At 35.6% G+C, this 16,699-nt stretch overlaps 1 protein-coding gene across 6 annotated transcripts in view; it reads left to right on the top strand.

Annotated features, from left to right (window-relative positions):
* WWP1 (WW domain containing E3 ubiquitin protein ligase 1) overlaps window positions 1-16,568 on the top strand; it is a 113,294-nt gene extending 96,726 nt beyond the window's left edge. For all 6 annotated transcript variants that reach the window (XM_082722607.1, XM_082722611.1, XM_082722608.1 and 3 more), the window contains 5 exons: window positions 486-606; window positions 5,895-5,999; window positions 8,938-9,034; window positions 9,437-9,509; window positions 14,980-16,568. In XM_082722607.1, the coding sequence (XP_082578733.1) occupies window positions 486-606; window positions 5,895-5,999; window positions 8,938-9,034; window positions 9,437-9,509; window positions 14,980-15,079 (496 nt within the window). In that variant the 3' untranslated portion in view covers window positions 15,080-16,568. The remainder of the gene's footprint in view (window positions 1-485; window positions 607-5,894; window positions 6,000-8,937; window positions 9,035-9,436; window positions 9,510-14,979) is intronic.
* The last annotated feature ends 131 nt before the right edge of the window (window positions 16,569-16,699 follow it).

Here is a 16,699-nt window from a genome sequence, read left to right as displayed (position 1 = left end):
AATGTTTTATTTTCATCTTTTTTCTGGTTCTGTTAGGAAATCTTCATGTTTTCTCTAATAAAATGAGCATGTAGAGAACCAGTTCTCCAGCTTCAAACCTTCTCAAGTCTTCTTGGTGATGGAATGAGAACCCATTGAATGACTGTAGCCTTTCTCTTACTGTGTCAGCACACAATATTTGGGATTATTTGTTTATACATGTACAGGAAATAAGTGCTCAAATGTGGCTGTTTCACTGACAAATAAAAAACTTCCTATTTTGAAGAGCATCCTTTTTAGCTACTGATGTGCTGGAACTGATTTCCTCATGGGGAAGCATGTGTTAACTCGTAAAACTACTTACATATACAACATCAACATATATAGGTATTGTTATATATATATATATATATTTGGAAAAAGAGAAGGAATTTCAGAGGTACTTTGTGTTTCTAAGCTGTCACCTCACATGACAAATTATTTTTAAATAACATTTTTATTTTCAGCTTAATGACAGAGTGGCGTTTTTCTCGAGGAGTGCAGGAACAGACCAAAGCTTTCCTTGATGGTTTCAATGAAGTCGTCCCTCTTCAATGGCTGCAGTACTTTGATGAGAAAGAATTAGAGGTGAAGCTTTTTTATTATGCTATTTAGGAAATGTTACTAGGAGGATGAACTGCTTTTGTGCTTCTACAGGAGGATGTCCACACATTTTTAAATGATGTGGCATAGTCTTGAATCCTCTTATTCATGCCAGTGTTCAGGGGGGATTGAAATCCTAGCATGGGGTGATGGTCTTAAGTTCTCTGAATCATAATGATGTCATAGGTACAAAAACACTTAATCAGTGCCTGTTGTTAGGGAGCCTGAAGAGTGTTATCTTATTAATAACTTGAGGAACTTACTGAAATTCTGGTTTTCTGATGAGTTGCCCCAAAGATTGTTTCTTTAGGTCATAAGTTCTTTTTTTTTTTTTTTTAAAGATTTTATTTATTTATTTGACAGAGGGAGATCACAAGTAGGCAGAGAGGCAGGCAGAGAGAGAGAGGAGGAAGCAGGCTCCCCGCTGAGCAGAGAGCCCAATGCGGGACTCGATCCCAGGACCCTGAGATCATGACCTGAGCCAAAGGCAGCGGCTTAACCCACTGAGCCACCCAGGCGCCCAGGTCATAAGTTCTTAGTGGTCTTAATTGTGTTTAGACTTTTTAGAAGTATATCAGAAACTCTTTTCTGGGGGATGGGAGAGAGTAAGATACACATAACAGAATTTACCATTTTGAACATTTCTAAGTGTACAATTCCGTAATATTAAGATTACTCACATTATTGTGCAGACAGTCTTAAGGATTTTCATTTTGCAAAACTGCCACTCTATATCCATTAAGCAACTCCCCTTTTCTCCTTCCCTGGCCCCACCATTCTACTTACTGTGAGTTTGACTACTGTTGAGAATCTGTAAGTGATCTCATGCAGTATTCATCTTACTGTGACTGGCTCATTTCACTTAATGTCATCATAGTTTATTCATACTGTAGCATGTGTAAGACTTTCTTTCCTTTTTAGGGCTGAGTAATATTCCATTATATGTATATACCACATTTTGTTTATTTACTCATCAGTCACTGGATATTTGGTTTGCATCTACCTTTTGGTTATTGTGAGTAATACTACTATGAACATGGATAATTTAAATATCTCTTAGAGACTGTTCTCAGTTGTTTGGGGTATATACCCAGGAGTGGTATTGCTGGATCATAAAGTAATTCTGTATTTATTCTAGGAACTACCCCTGTTTCCCGTGGTGGCTATACCATTTATTGCATTCCTACCAAAAGTGTGCAAGGATTCCAATTTTTGCACATTTTTGCCCACACTTGTTATTTTCTGCTTTGCTTTGTTACAGTAGCCAGCCCTCATGGATGTAAGGTGATAACCCCATTGTGGTTTTGATTCGTATTTCTCTAATGATTAGTTACAGTGAATTCTTTAAGTCTTCTTTTGCCATATAGATTAGAACATAGGCAGGGCCGTTAGGGTATTCCTTGGTATTCTCTGCCTCCTTTGGATGCAATATCTTAACTTTAGCCATCTTTAGTTCTCTGTTAAGAAACTTGGTTTGTTCATATACTCAAATGGGCATATGAAAAATTAGCATTACATATTATATACAGTAATACTATATAGAAACTAGCCTTCTGGAAACTGGCAAGTACATGAAAATCAGGACTCTGAGACTGGATGATAATGTGGACTCTATAAATCTGGTTAATGAACGTCTCTTTCTTTTAATAGCTTGACTGTAAGATTAGCAGAAACACATCAGAAGAATAAAATGGAAGATATTTTTTAGAGTACTATTCATCTCTTTTTTAATCACAGAATTAAGAATCTGAAGAAAATAATTTTTGTCTTCAAAATGCATACACCTAAAATATTCCATACACCCATTAAAAGCTCCTATTTTAGAGGCCCACCTAGCTAAAGAGCAACCATCATGGCCAGAGTCCAATATTAGAGCACAGATGAAACTAAGACAGTAGACGTAAAAGGATATAAATAGGCACACAATTTTAGATAGCCTTTGGTAGAGTTTACAATTGTCTCACACATAACCGTGTAAAATAGTTGGGCCATATGATAGTTTACTTTTACACATAAAGAAACTAAAGCTCTTGTAGGTTACTGATCTGGTGTTAGCTCATAGTACAGAGCTGTGAGAAAATACGGATGGATGATTTTGTTGTTTTGCTTATGTTGATTGTTATTCCTAGTCTGTTGCTCTTTTACTTTAAGTCGTCATCTTTCTTAACCATGAAAAATATCACAGTAATGGGCATGCATATCATTATTCCAAATAATGGTTATCATAGTTTTGGCTCTTTATAAGTTAAAATCTGTTTAAACTGAGAAGATGTAACAATCATTCTTTGTAAAAACTCTCATCACACTAGGACTACTAGAAGATAACTTTCTCAGTTTGTTAAAGGGCTTCAACAAAAAAAGATACACCCTGACATCACTCTAATTGGTGACACTGTGACTATTTCATATTGAGGTTGGGAAGAGGGCAGCCTAACCTCATCCTTTATATTCCCCATTGTACCAGATGGCCTGGCCAGTGCAGTGAGACAATAGTAGAAATAAAAAGCATAGAGACTGGAAAGGAGTAAAAAGTGGCTTTTATTCATGGATGATAACATGATTGTCAACCTAGAAAATCCTAACGAACCTACCAAAAAAAAAAACAAAAAAAAACAAAAAAACAAAAAACAAACAAAACCACCTACTAGAAATAACAGTGAGTTTAGCAAGAGTACAGAATAGAAGGCCAGTAATTTAAAAATCGAGTCTATCTTCTGTGTACCAGCAACACTTGGAAATTGAAATCTTAAAATTTTATGTAATAAAGTATCCAAAAAATAAACAAGTTTAAACAAGAGCATGCAAGAGCTCTCTACCTAAAAACACAAAACATTGCTCAGAAAAATTAAAGATGACTTTAATAATGAAGAAATACATCATGTTATGTACTATAAGACTCAATATTACAAAATGTCATTTCTCTCCAAATTGATCTGTATGTTCAGTACAATCCCAGTCAGCATCCTGGAAGAATTTTTTGTAATAATTGACAGGCTGATTCTAAAATTACAAGGAAATGTGAAGGTGTTAGATAAGCTGATTTTTTTTTTTTTAAATTTGTCAGAGAAAGGGCGCACACAGATAGCGGGAGCAGCAGACAGAGAAGCAGGCTCCCTGTTGAGCATGGATTCTCAGTGCAGCACTCAGTCCCAGAACCCTGGGATCATGACTTGAGTGGAAGGGAGACGCTTAACCAACTGAGCCACTCAGGCATTCCACAATTAATTCTGAAAAAGGACAGACTTGGGGGATTTCACTATCTGAATTTAAAAATTGTTATTAAGCCACAGTATTTGAGATAATGTATTTTTGAAAGGATACACAAATACACAGTGGAACGCTGAGAGAATCCAGAAACAGACCCACATATATATTTATCATATGTGGGTGTATGATTTTCAACACAAATGCTAATATTTTTTAGTGGAGAAAGAGAAAATCTTTTAAACAAATGCCTCTGGATCAACTAGCTGTCCATATATTGAAAAATTCACCTTGACCCCCTATTTTAGCCCATGGAAGAAAGACTAATTCTTTCTAAAGATAGATTTCTCTATCTATTTATTTGACAGACCGAGACAAATACACACACACACTCTCTCTCTCTCTCTCTCTCTAGCAGGGGAAGTGGGAGAGGGAGAAGCAGGCTTCCTGCTGAGCACGCAGCTCAATTCAGGGTTCCATCCCAGGATCCCGGGATCGTGACCTGAGTCAAAGGCAGATGCCTAACGACTGAACCACCCAGTCGCCCCAGAAAGATTAATTTAAAACATAAATGTAAATATGAAAGCTGAAAAAAAAGGAGAAAAATCTTAGTAAGGGCAGAAGTTTCTTGGGAAGAACACAAAACAATTAGCCACACATTATATTACATATATTATTACATTAAATATTGAGAGGAATTAAGTATTAGATTTCATTACAAATTAGTTATTTCATATAATTTATTTTTATATATTTCATATATAATATGTATCATATATAATTATATTTTAGATTTAAATATTTCATTGTATGTAAACATTTTGTAAATAATATATATTCATTATATTACTATATATTTCATATATATATTATATGAAAAACTCAGTTAAAAGATAAAAATTTTCTGGACTGGTCAAAGACTCATTTCACAAAGGAAGCAATGATTGCAAGTAAACATATGAAACATACTCATTTGTTATTGGTGAAATGCCATTTAAAACTAAGTGAAATACCACTTGGGGATGTTGGAAGTTTCATAATGCTAAACATATATATTAGCCTCTTATGCCCTAGAAGTTCTACTGTTAGGTATTTACTCAAGTGAAATAAAAACATGGGGGCACGTGGATTTCTAAGTGGGTTAAACCTCTGCCTTCAGCTCAGGTCATGATCTCAGGGTCCTGGGATCAAGCCCCGCATCGGGCTCTCTGCTCAATGGGGAGCCTGCTTCTTCCTTTCTCTCTCTCTTTCTCTGCCTGCCTCTCTACCTACTTGAGATTGAAATAAATAATATCTTAAAAAAAAAAGAAATAAAACATATATATTCATATGTATATACATACATATACATACATATATATATTAGAGCCAAAGATGAAGACGGTGTTTTTGACTGCAAAAAGGGACCTAATGGGTACATTCTACATCTTATATCTTGATTGTGGTGGTGGTTAAATAGGTGTATGTATCTGTCAAAATGCATCTAACTCTACTTAAAACACCTGCTTATGTTACTGCATATAAATTGTAGCTCAAAGTTAATGAGAAAGGAAATAAGTATCAGACTGTCTCATTATGCTGAAAATAGCTTTCATTCCATATGTAATACACTGGGCTTATTTGAAAATTTTACATAAGACTATTTTATTCCCAAAGCCTGGAAAAATTAATTTTTAACTTTAAATAGAGAAGATAGCATAGATTAAAAAAAAAAAGAACCAGATATTTAAGTTTATAACTTAACAATAATTTGGACACCTAATTTTTTGTGTGTGTGTTTTTTTGTAAGAGATTTTTTTTTAGCATAGCTAATGTTTCTCTTAAAGAACAGTAACTTTATATGCTTTCAGTCTGAGTTCAGTAAACATGGAAAAGATAAAGTATACCAAAGAATCCTTACTCTAAATTGCCCTAAGTTTTGTTGGACCTGCTTACTGTGATCATTAGTTGTGGGGCACCTGGTTGCACATAATTAGGCATGTGCCTAGGCATTCATTAGAAAGTCAGAGTCATACAGTTATTCTGTTCACTAACTATGTACTTGATCTGCTGCTGTGCTCATTTCCCAGGTTATGTTGTGTGGCATGCAGGAGGTTGACTTGGCAGATTGGCAGAGAAATACTGTGTATCGACATTATACAAGAAACAGCAAGCAAATCATTTGGTTTTGGCAGGTATTTGCTTTTATCTTTTTGAAACAAAGGGTTCAAAGAAAATGTTTTTTCATGAGACAGTGGTTTAAAAAACAGTTCATTTTTAAATTGAAACTGCCTTTGGACAGGGTTTCTAGTCTCTGAATTATAAATCAGAAGTTGAATATGTGAACATTTGTTAAAGGAATTTCCATTGCTTATTTTTTTTTTTCTCAGTTGGGATAATGAATGACAGAATCTTCTTTAAGTAGTAGTTCAATGGTAATATTTGTAGGTATAGCATATTTTTTCTAATAGTATCAAAGTATTCTATAAATTCTAGTTAATTGTGGAAGTACATGAGGAAGTACGTGGACTCCAGTGTTGGGCTTAAACTTACCGTTGGCCCTGAGATCAAGATTTGAGCTGAGATCAAAAGTGAGATGCTTAACCTTCTGAGTCACCCAGGCCTCCCAGTAGTATGTTTTTTTAATGAGAAAGTCAATGCAGTTACTTGAAGGCAGTAATACGCTAGGGAATTAGAATAATCTAGAGGATAATGCCCAAGAATTACTTCTTTTTTTCTTTCTCTCCCTTACTCCCTTTCTCTTTTGTTGGTATTTTAGTTTAAACTATAATAGGGTGGTCTTCTCCAAGTTTTGCATGCTAATCTTGAAGCACACGTTATTAGATTTTGCATTTTGTGTGTTAAAGAATTTTACAATCTCTAGGCTAGGGATGATATTCAGAAAAATCTGCTAATTAAGACTCATTAGAGAAATTCAGTGACTGAACTTCAGGTTTATATATGCTAAACTTTCATTTTCAAGTGAAAACTAAGCCTGGGATTTTATTACTAGAGAAAGACTTCCAGAAGTGGAATCTTTTCGTAAGACACTTCTGCACATTTATCTTATAGATATACTTCAACATATGCAAAACATATGTCACATACTAGATAGAGTACTTTTTGTACCATTAATGGTATAGTAACAGAGACTTCAAATACCTAAATGTCCACCAGGAGGGGACTGAGTAAATAAATTATAATATACCTGTTCTATAATTCTGTACCTTGTAATCATTCTTTTACTTTTTTTAATGCAAATTAACAAAAATATTGGAGAATGAGACGTTTCTATACAATTTAAGGGAAAAGGTGTGTATATAATGTGCCATTATATATTCCAAGTATATGCTAGAATAGTTGACCCTTCGGGGTTTGAACTATGCCAGTGTACTTATATGTTGATTTTTTTTTTTTTTTTTTACAGCACAGTATTTTAAGTGTGTTTTCCTTAGGATTTTCTTAGTAAATTTTCCTCTAGCTTATTTTATTTTAAGAATATAGTATTTTATTTATATATATATATATATATATATATATATATATATATATATATATATATAAATGTGTTATTTATGTTAACAGCGAGGCTTCCCGTCAACAATAGGCCATTAATTAAAATTTGGGGAGTCAAAAGTTGTATGTGGGTTTTCCAAAGATTGCAGCTGCACCCGAGGTCAGCTCCTCTAATCCCTGCATTGTTCAAAGTCAGGTGAATACATTATCTCTGAAAAGGTAGAGAGAAAACTGGCCATGAGGCGTGAAAGGTGCTCTTGATGCTGTTTACCTTTTACTACCTTTGAATTCTGTACTGTGTACTATGTGTATACATACATTATAAATAAACAACGAGTGACTGGCTGGCTCAGTGGGTAGAGCATGTGACTCTTGATCTCAGGGTCATGAATTTAAGCCCCACGCTGGGCATAGAGCTTGCAAAAAAAAAATAATAAATGAATAAAAAATGAAAAAGTAGGAATAGATCCATTTTCAGGCCTAAAATACCTGAAATGCATCACATACAGAATGCATGCAGGTGTCAGGTGTCTACAATCTTCCTTTCTAGGCTCTTTACTAGCTTCTTCACTCCTTGTGTTCCCTGACTTTCCCTTTGGACATCTGTATGTGAACCTGAGGAGCTTGAGCTTAGGGTCATGTAAATCCAAGTGAATAGTTGGGTTTTCTAGATTGGGTTTGTTTTAGGAGAAGGGTTGGTTTATGCCAGATGTGGTAACAGGCTTTGTTTCTTATATCTGGATGCAGTGTGTACCTCAGCACAGTTCTATACAGAAATGTTTTTGATCATTAGAACTTGTTATCTTATCCTTAAATTATATTTTTACTTTTTGTAATTTTTATTTTTTAAGATACATTTCTACTCTCAGACTGGCCCCTAAATTCACTTGCCTTCTATTACAAGATACTCAGACATTCAAATCTATATTCCACTACATTACACATTTATGTCACTCTTTGAAAAGATAGTAAATTTACCAAGTATTTAAACAAAACGCATCGTTTAAGTTTCCAAGTACAAAGAATCCAGAGAATTGAGGAAATAGCATTTGGTGGGAGAAAAGGCCACAGACCATTGAGAATGGCAGTTGGGGAAGTGTTCGGTTTTGGTAACGAATTGGAGAGGAGGATAGTTGACTCAGGTCAGGATTAATGGGTTAGAGCTCGATGAGACTGGAGTTCACATGTTCTGCACTTACTAGCAGTTTGAGAAAGACAAAGTTTTATCTCTTGAGGCCTCTGTTAGCTTATTTATACAGTAGGGATGCTAATGATCTATCTCCAAATATTACTGGAAGTGCTAAACACACAAAAAGCATAGGTACAGAGCTGGGCAGGAGCCCCAAATAGGTGGTAAGCTATAATATGATAGCTGATCAACATCTGTTACCTTTTAGTGGTATAACCTTTTGAACCTCCCATTTTCCTCTCCATAAGATGAAGGTAAAACTAATAGTAGTGGACAACCAGTGCTATACTTGTGAGGATTAACTCCATATTCATAGTGTACTTAACATATACCTAACCTTAATAAATTCTCGAAGAAATTTAAGACTATTTTAAGTACTAGAACTAATTTAGCATTTATATTAAAGTAAGTTTGATTTTGTTACACAGTTTGTGAAGGAGACAGACAATGAAGTAAGGATGCGACTATTACAGTTTGTCACTGGAACCTGCCGTTTACCTCTAGGAGGATTTGCTGAGCTCATGGGTAAATGCAGTTTTATTGTAGTTTCTCTGTAGATAATTTTGTGATAATAATGGCTTTAGACACACAATAGACTTGAAGTTAAGGATATGCATCTTTGCTTTCTATAGAGTATCTACCAGAAGAAAGACTACTTAATGGTTAATATCAACTACATTTATAAGACAAAAATGGAAGCTGCTTACCTAGTCTGGTTGGCCATTGTTTTGCTCCTTAGGGTGATTGTGAAGGGAGCAAAATTCTTTAGAGCTACTTCTCTTTCCCCTGATTTCTTATTGCTGGATTTCTACAGCATTAAGAAGCTTCTCTAGTCATAGGATTATGTGACATATTGTGTTATATACTTGTTGTCAAAACCAAAAACTTTAAAGAACCAGATAAATTTGTCTTATTTTCCTGGTTTAGGAAGTAATGGGCCTCAAAAATTTTGCATTGAAAAAGTTGGCAAAGACACCTGGTTACCAAGAAGCCACACATGGTAAGTTCATGAATCCTAAATAGGAAGGCAAAGGCCACAGAAACTTTTTTTTTTTTTTTAAATATGTAAGACCCAGTTTAAGTTACTACTCATTAAAGTAGCTAGAATTTCAGTTTTTAGAAAAGACTAATATGGGATTCTTTAACTTCAGAATGATTTCTACTTGGTTACTATAGTAAGATAAGTATCCATTGATGAAGCAAATATTCAGAATAACTACTATGTATAAAATAAGACTGAATAAAGTGCCTTTTATGAAGTCTGTACTCCACTGGGGGAAGGGAACACAGATGACAAGTCAGCTATTTGAATACTAAGAAGGTCCTTCAAAGGAAATAAAAAGAACTAGAGGGAACCTCCTAGATTGGGTGGTCAGGGAGAGTTCTCAGAAAGGATAATGCTTGAGTCTGATAAATAACTTGCTGCAGGAATAAACAGGAAAAGTGCATTCCAAAGACCTTGGAGTAAGAAATCATTTTTCAAGGAAATGAAAGATGACTGGTGTGAATGGCAGTCAGTGAGGGGAGGTAGGCATAAAAAGAATTCAGAAGCGTAGGCAGCGGTTAAATTATGTAGAGCTTTATAGGCTATTATAAGGAACTTAGATTTCACTCCAGGGGCAATTAGAAGCCTTTGAAGAGGCTTAAATAGCAACTAATGAGATTAAGGAAAAATCACTGGCAACAGAGGAGGGAGGAATTAGATTCAAGACTGAAGGCAGAGGGATAGGTTGACAGAACGGTTAGAGTCATCCAGGCAAAAGATGACGATAGCTTTAGGAGATAAATGGTTCTTTCAGGAGGTCAGAACTATTTTCATACTAAGCAGTTACTTGCCTTTTTATTGTTTAACATTTGAACTTAACAGGTACAAAAGCAACAGTGGGTAAAAATGCTGGTGCCTCAGCAAAAATCAAGACAGTGGCACCAAAGTGCTGTCTCTGTTCTTCAACACTGCACATTGCACACAAACTGCAGTTTAAAGCAAAGGGTTAGGGGGAGCCGGGTACTTTCATGATTGTTCTTCTGAAGCAGTTTAAAAAAAAAAAAAATTAAATCTTGATGCTTGAGTATGTATCTTTTTAATATACTGTAAGAATGGGAAGCCTGCATAAAGCACTTCTACACATGAGAATTGTGGTTGTCTGGAGGGGAAAGATCTTAGCAGCTGAGTTGAAAGCTGAACCAGCTTGCTGTTTTCCGTGGTTTTTTAAAGATTCTATTTATTTATTTATATATATATATATATATATTTGACAGAGAGATAGCACAAGTAGGCAGAGCAGCAGGGAGAGGGAGAAGTACGCGTTCCGCTGAACAGGGAGCCCTACTTGGGTCTTGATCACAGGGCCTTGGTATCATGACCTGAGCCGAAGGCAGGTTCTTAACCAACTGAGGCACCCAGGTGCCCCCAGCTTGCTTTTTTAATGGAATGCTGTTTTTGCCAAAACTGTTTACTTGGCAGACATTTTCTTGAAAAGTAATGAAGTAATAAGCTTATCACTTGAAAGAAAACGACAGCATTTGTTGGCAATAATGAAAGCTGAAGTTTTGGGTAAAAAATTAAAATTTGGGGAAATTTGGGGCACCTGGGTGGCTCAGCGGGTTAAAGCCTCTGCCTTCAGCTCAGGTCGTGATCCCAGAGTCCTGGGATTGAGCCCCGCATCGGGCTCTCTGCTCAGCGGGGAGCCTGCTTCCTCCTCTTTCTCTCTGCCTGCCTCTCTGCCTGCTTGTGATCTCTGTCAAATAAATAAATAAAATCTTTAAAAAAAAATTGGGGGAGGGGCGCCTGGGTGGCTCAGTGGGTTAAAGCCTCTGCCTTCTGCTCAGGTCATGATCTCAGGGTCCTGGGATCAAGTCCCACATTGGGCTCTCTGCTCAGCAGGGAGCCTGCTTCCTCCTTTCTCTCTGCCTGCCTCTCTGCCTACCTGTGATCTCTGTCTGTAAAATAAATAAAATCTTTAAAAAAAAAAAATTGGGGGAAAACTTAAAGATATCAACCACCATGAGCTTGAAAGCTTCTCAAAACTTTTCTGATGAGATTGGTGGTATTTAACCAATTTTTTTTTTTAATTACATAATTAACTGTGTCAACATTTGGAAATACTTTATAACTTGGTGAACTGTTCTTTCCAAATGACTGGTGCATGAGTTTAAAAAATCACGCATGGGTAAAAGATGTATTCAGAGTATAAGATAACCATTGGGTTTTATGGAAGTAGGTAGAAAAAGTTCTTTGATAGGATTTCAGAACTCTTATGTGTTATCTTGTCAAATTAATACAGTGTCTAAGAATAATAGCCACAATTACCTGAAAAAATTACTGGAGTACATCTTTATTTTCTAACTGCATATCTATGTGGGACAAAATTTCATATACAATGCAACAAAATAAATGCACACATAAAGTGTGAAAAGGGATCATAACAACAACAATGAAAAATTGAGAACAGCCTAGATTAAACTGGTAAATCCAATAAGAGAAACTGTTGAGGCAGGGGTGAGGTCCTTAACCAAAGGAGATAGTTGTTCAAGAAAGATGAAAAGAATTGGGATGCTTAGTATAAGCTGAGGAATTGGACTTTGATAAATATCAAACAGGAACACTTACGTTGTTGTAATAGGAGAGGAAGAAAAGTTTGATACCACTGTTGGTTTCTTTTTTCTCAAAGTGTAAGATGAGGTCACTGGCTAAGAATGAAGATCAAAGAAAAACTTTTGAAGAGAAAGAAAGAGCTGTCAGATTTATGAGCAAAATACAACTAAAAATGCTGCACAACATTGGACTGCCTACTTGGAACTTTATAAAGTGGCACCATCTGTCTAGTTGTAGGATTCTCCCCTCCAGTAACTTTCAGCTGTTAAGGTCCCAGGAATGAAAAACTAGAAGGCTGAATTCATATGGTTTGGGGAGTTTTGATTAGTAAGTTCAAAAGAGGGACAGACAGATTTAAAAGTATTTGCAAGGTACTGGTTATAAGGCGGAGCTGTGGATTAAGTAGGAAGTAAGGATAGAAGAGTCTGAAGACAGGCTAGGACAGTGAGAAAGTAACGGGCAAGTAGGTTGCCATTTTAATTGAAGGAAGCTGTAAAGACAGAACAGAGTTTTTAATTAGACATTTCCTTTAATTAGAAATTTCCTTTACAAGGTTCAGGGTGCTATCCTGAAGTTAGTAACAAATAGAGGAACAGGTCACTGAAGGTGAGAACTGGAAGGCCATGCATGGCTGTTGCATACCATCCCAGAGAATGAAAGGAGACATGAACCAGGTGCCAAAGCTTTCAGTGAATGAAAGGAATATGACCAAGAAGTTAACAGGGTAGCAAAAGGTTCAGAAAGAAGGTTGCATAGCTAGATTGTGTGTGCCTCAGAGGGGAAAAGTTTTGTTGATTGGCTACAGAAATGTTATGTTTCAGACTAGCTGGATTTTTGGTTAAGGCAAGAGAGGAGTTACTCAGACTGTAGAAAACTGCAAATCATAAAACAGAAGTTTAGAAGGATGGAATATCTGAGTGGAGGACAGGGAAGAGGTGGGAATTTCATTCAGATGGGTGGAATACTGTTGATGATCCAGAGATATTCGAGTTTTTAGTAGTGACTAAGGTAAGCAGTGCTAGTCTATGGTGAAAAGTAGTCTTGATAATTCTCAGATGGAGTTCTGCTGTCACCTCCAATGCTTTGCTGCTTATTGAGGTGGTTGACTTGCAGAGCAGTGGTTCCATTAGACTATATACAGTGATACAGCAAACCAACAGGGTACTGTTTCCTTAATCCATTAATCCACTGGAAAGGTATTAGTGGCTTCCCTTTTTATAGACAAAGTAAAAATAGCAAATTTGACTGAAAGCTGGAAAGAAAAGCTAAACTGAAACTTAAAACCATATTCTTATAGCCTCATAGTAAGTACTCAATAAAAGATGAATAGATTTTAGTCTGTCTCCATCCTGTCGCTGATGTCTTAAAACAGAACCCTGTTTTGGATGTTTTCAAGTAATCTACTTTCTTATGTAGTTCCATTCAACATTTACTAAATGGATCAATGTTGGGAGAGTAGGGAAGATGGCCCCTCAATGGGTTTTAGAACCTACTGTAAGAAACCAGTCAGTCATCATACAGAGTAAAGTAAGTGCCAAAATAGAAATAAAAAGAATTTATGGAAAGGATAATTCTTGGAAGGAAGTTGTAACATTTGGACTGATTCTTAGTGAGAAAAGGTATCCACATTATGAAAGAGCTGTAGAACATGTCATAAGACAGAAAAGTATGTGTTATGCTTGGAGAACATTAAATAAGTGGTAGGGGACTGTACCAAACAGCATGGCAGGCTTCCTTCCCCCATACCTTCAATCCATAGGAATTAGAAGCAGCAAAGCTTTTTTTTTTTTTTTTTAAAACAGGACACTGCACGAACTTGTGTGTCATTCTGGTGCAGGGACCATGCTAACCTGTTGTTTTAGTGTATGTGCTGCCAAAGAGAGCACAGCAAAGGTTTTTTAAAACTGCCATGTCTTTTGAAGAAAGTATTTCTGGCCATGGTAGAAGGCTAGAGATTCAGTAGAAAGAATGAGTTTGACCAGGCTTTATGTGATTGAAAGAATGACAGAATTTGACAAGGCTTTGTGTGAAAGATGTAAGAACTAGAAAGTGACAGATTCTTAGTCTAGGACTCTACTGAAAGATATTTTGTTGACCTCTGCTATCATTGTACCTGGAAGCATGAAGTGGGGGAGGGGAGAAAGTACATGGTCTGCTTAATTGCTACCATTTAATTTTCTCATACAAAGAGAATAAAGTAGTCTGAGAAGAACACCATCTTATTTGGCTGCCTTGTTTCAAAAGGCTCTTATCAGGTGTTCTGACTCTTACAGAGGAGTTGGGGCTGATGGGGTGGTAGGAGGAAACCTGGATAACCTAAAACTTTCTATATGAGAAAATGAAAATAGAGAAAGATTGTAACTACACTAGAGCGATTTCACTAGACACTTAAGAGTGGGAATTGGACCCCCTACCCCGACCCCGTCAACCCAAGTCCAGTTGAGCTCAGCACAGGGAATTCTTTGAGTCTAGAAGGACTGAAAAGACCAAAGTTGGTATTTATTGGCACTCTATTACTACACTAGCTCCCAGAAAAGAACTAATAGATTCTTAATAACTGGTAATTGAATGAAAGAAATGGACTCTCTTAAAAACCCAAGAGAAGTTAGGGGGACTTGTGAATTTGTAATTCCAGTGTTCTCTGGGAATTGTTAAAATATTTTTGAGTACGTCTTCATTTTAGTAGCTTGCCATAAGAAACCTGTATATGTTAATATTAAATAATATAGTAGTATATTTTTAGAATACTTCCAGCAAAATTTTTGTATCTTCCTCTATCCATTTAGTTTTTCAAATGTGCTTTAAGAAATATTGTATTAGAAATCTTTCTCGAGTTTGTTTTATTGAAAACACATCTGTTTTTGTTTTTGTTCAGTTTTAATCGCTTGGATCTACCACCATATAAGAGTTATGAACAACTAAAGGAAAAACTTCTTTTTGCAATAGAAGAGACAGAGGGATTTGGACAAGAATGAATGTGGCTTCTTGTCTTGGAGGAGCTCTTGCATTTAAATACCCCAGCCAAGAAAAATTGCACAGATAGTGTATATATAAGCTGTTCATTCTGTACAGTGAATTTTCTGAACCTCTCAAAGTATAAATGTTTTTCGTTCTTCCACAGAAATATGCAAAACAGTTCATCCTTTTCTACTTTATTTATTGTTCCCTTGAAGTGACTGACCAGGAAAAAGATCATCCTTAAATTTTGAAGCAAGCAAGAGACTTTATTAAAAATAAGTATATATCTATATAAACATATAAGATAGTGGCTCTAGTTTTATAGAGCTCCAAGTATATTAAACATGACAGCCGTTCATTCAAAAAATAATCTGGATTTGCTTTACCTTGTTTCTAGTATCCAGAGGAAAAAGTACAAATTGCTTCATGATCTTCTCCCTTATATAACACCTTTTGAGGGTGTTTAGTTGCATGGCTGTTCAGGAAGGTATTAAGGGCTTAGGCCAAATCTTACTTTGAGTATGTTAAAAAATGCTGCTGGCTTTTCTGAAGGACAGGCATTTGAACCTGTCCGCTCATTTTAAATAAATACAATAGTTGAAAATTTTCCCTCTTTGCTACATCACTAATACAGTCAAAGTAATGAATGAAATCATAATGTACATGTAAGTCATACACTATATCTGATGCCATTTAGTTTATTCTAGAAATCGGAAAGAATTCATTAAGCAGCAAAGAGGTTTGTTTACATGTAACTTTGGGATGCTAGGTATTTGTGGAGTTAAAAAGAATCAGGTACTTAAGTACTTTCGTTTTTAAATCTGTGATGTTCTTTAAATTTAACTCATAATAAATTGATGCAGTTTGATACTTAGGAACATATAATAAGGTAATGTGAACATTTTTGCTTTTGTGTTCAGAGTTTTGGTTTTATAAAACCAGATGGACTGAAGAGTTGTATAAGCATTTGAACACGCAAATGAAAACTATTTTCTATTAGTGTTCATATATCCTCATTCCTCTTAAATTCATGAAAATTTTATGATCTGAATTATATAGGCATATTAAAGACTCTTGGTCCCCACCCCCCTTTTTACATAGATCATTATTTTTGTCCTAATAACTTTTTAATTTTTCATTATCAAGGGCATTTGCTGAACTACAAAGATGTATAACAAATTAAAATCTGATGTGAATGATATTAATGCTATTTTAGCAAACTGGGCTTCCTTATTAACAAAAATTGCAATTTCCATTTGTATCATTTCAATATGCAGTGTAAATTTCAGGAAGTTAAAAATTTTTTTATAACCACAAACTGACATCTTACAATGTTATCTGTAACATATTTAACTGCTAAGTACATATGGAAAATACTAGTATACAATTTAATTTCCCTAAACAGTTTTTGTTTTGCCAAAATTTTATTTTTCTACATACTAGATCGTGTTCTGCACTTCTATTCAAAGTTCATAGTAAAGACGAAATAAAGGCAGTGATCCACTATGTTGAATAGACTCCTTTCCCAAATCCTCATCTGACACTGGGCTATCTTGAAGCATAAAGCATTAAAAACAATTGTGATAGAGGATGACCAGTCTTCAAAGCGGCTACTTAAATTTTACCGTAGAAAGCAC

Source organism: Mustela nivalis (assembly GCF_964662115.1).
Source record: "Mustela nivalis genome assembly, chromosome: 2".
In the NCBI taxonomy this organism is placed as follows: domain Eukaryota; kingdom Metazoa; phylum Chordata; class Mammalia; order Carnivora; family Mustelidae; genus Mustela; species Mustela nivalis.
Note: the sequence above shows the minus strand (reverse complement) of the source record. Positions and strands in the feature narration are given on the sequence as shown.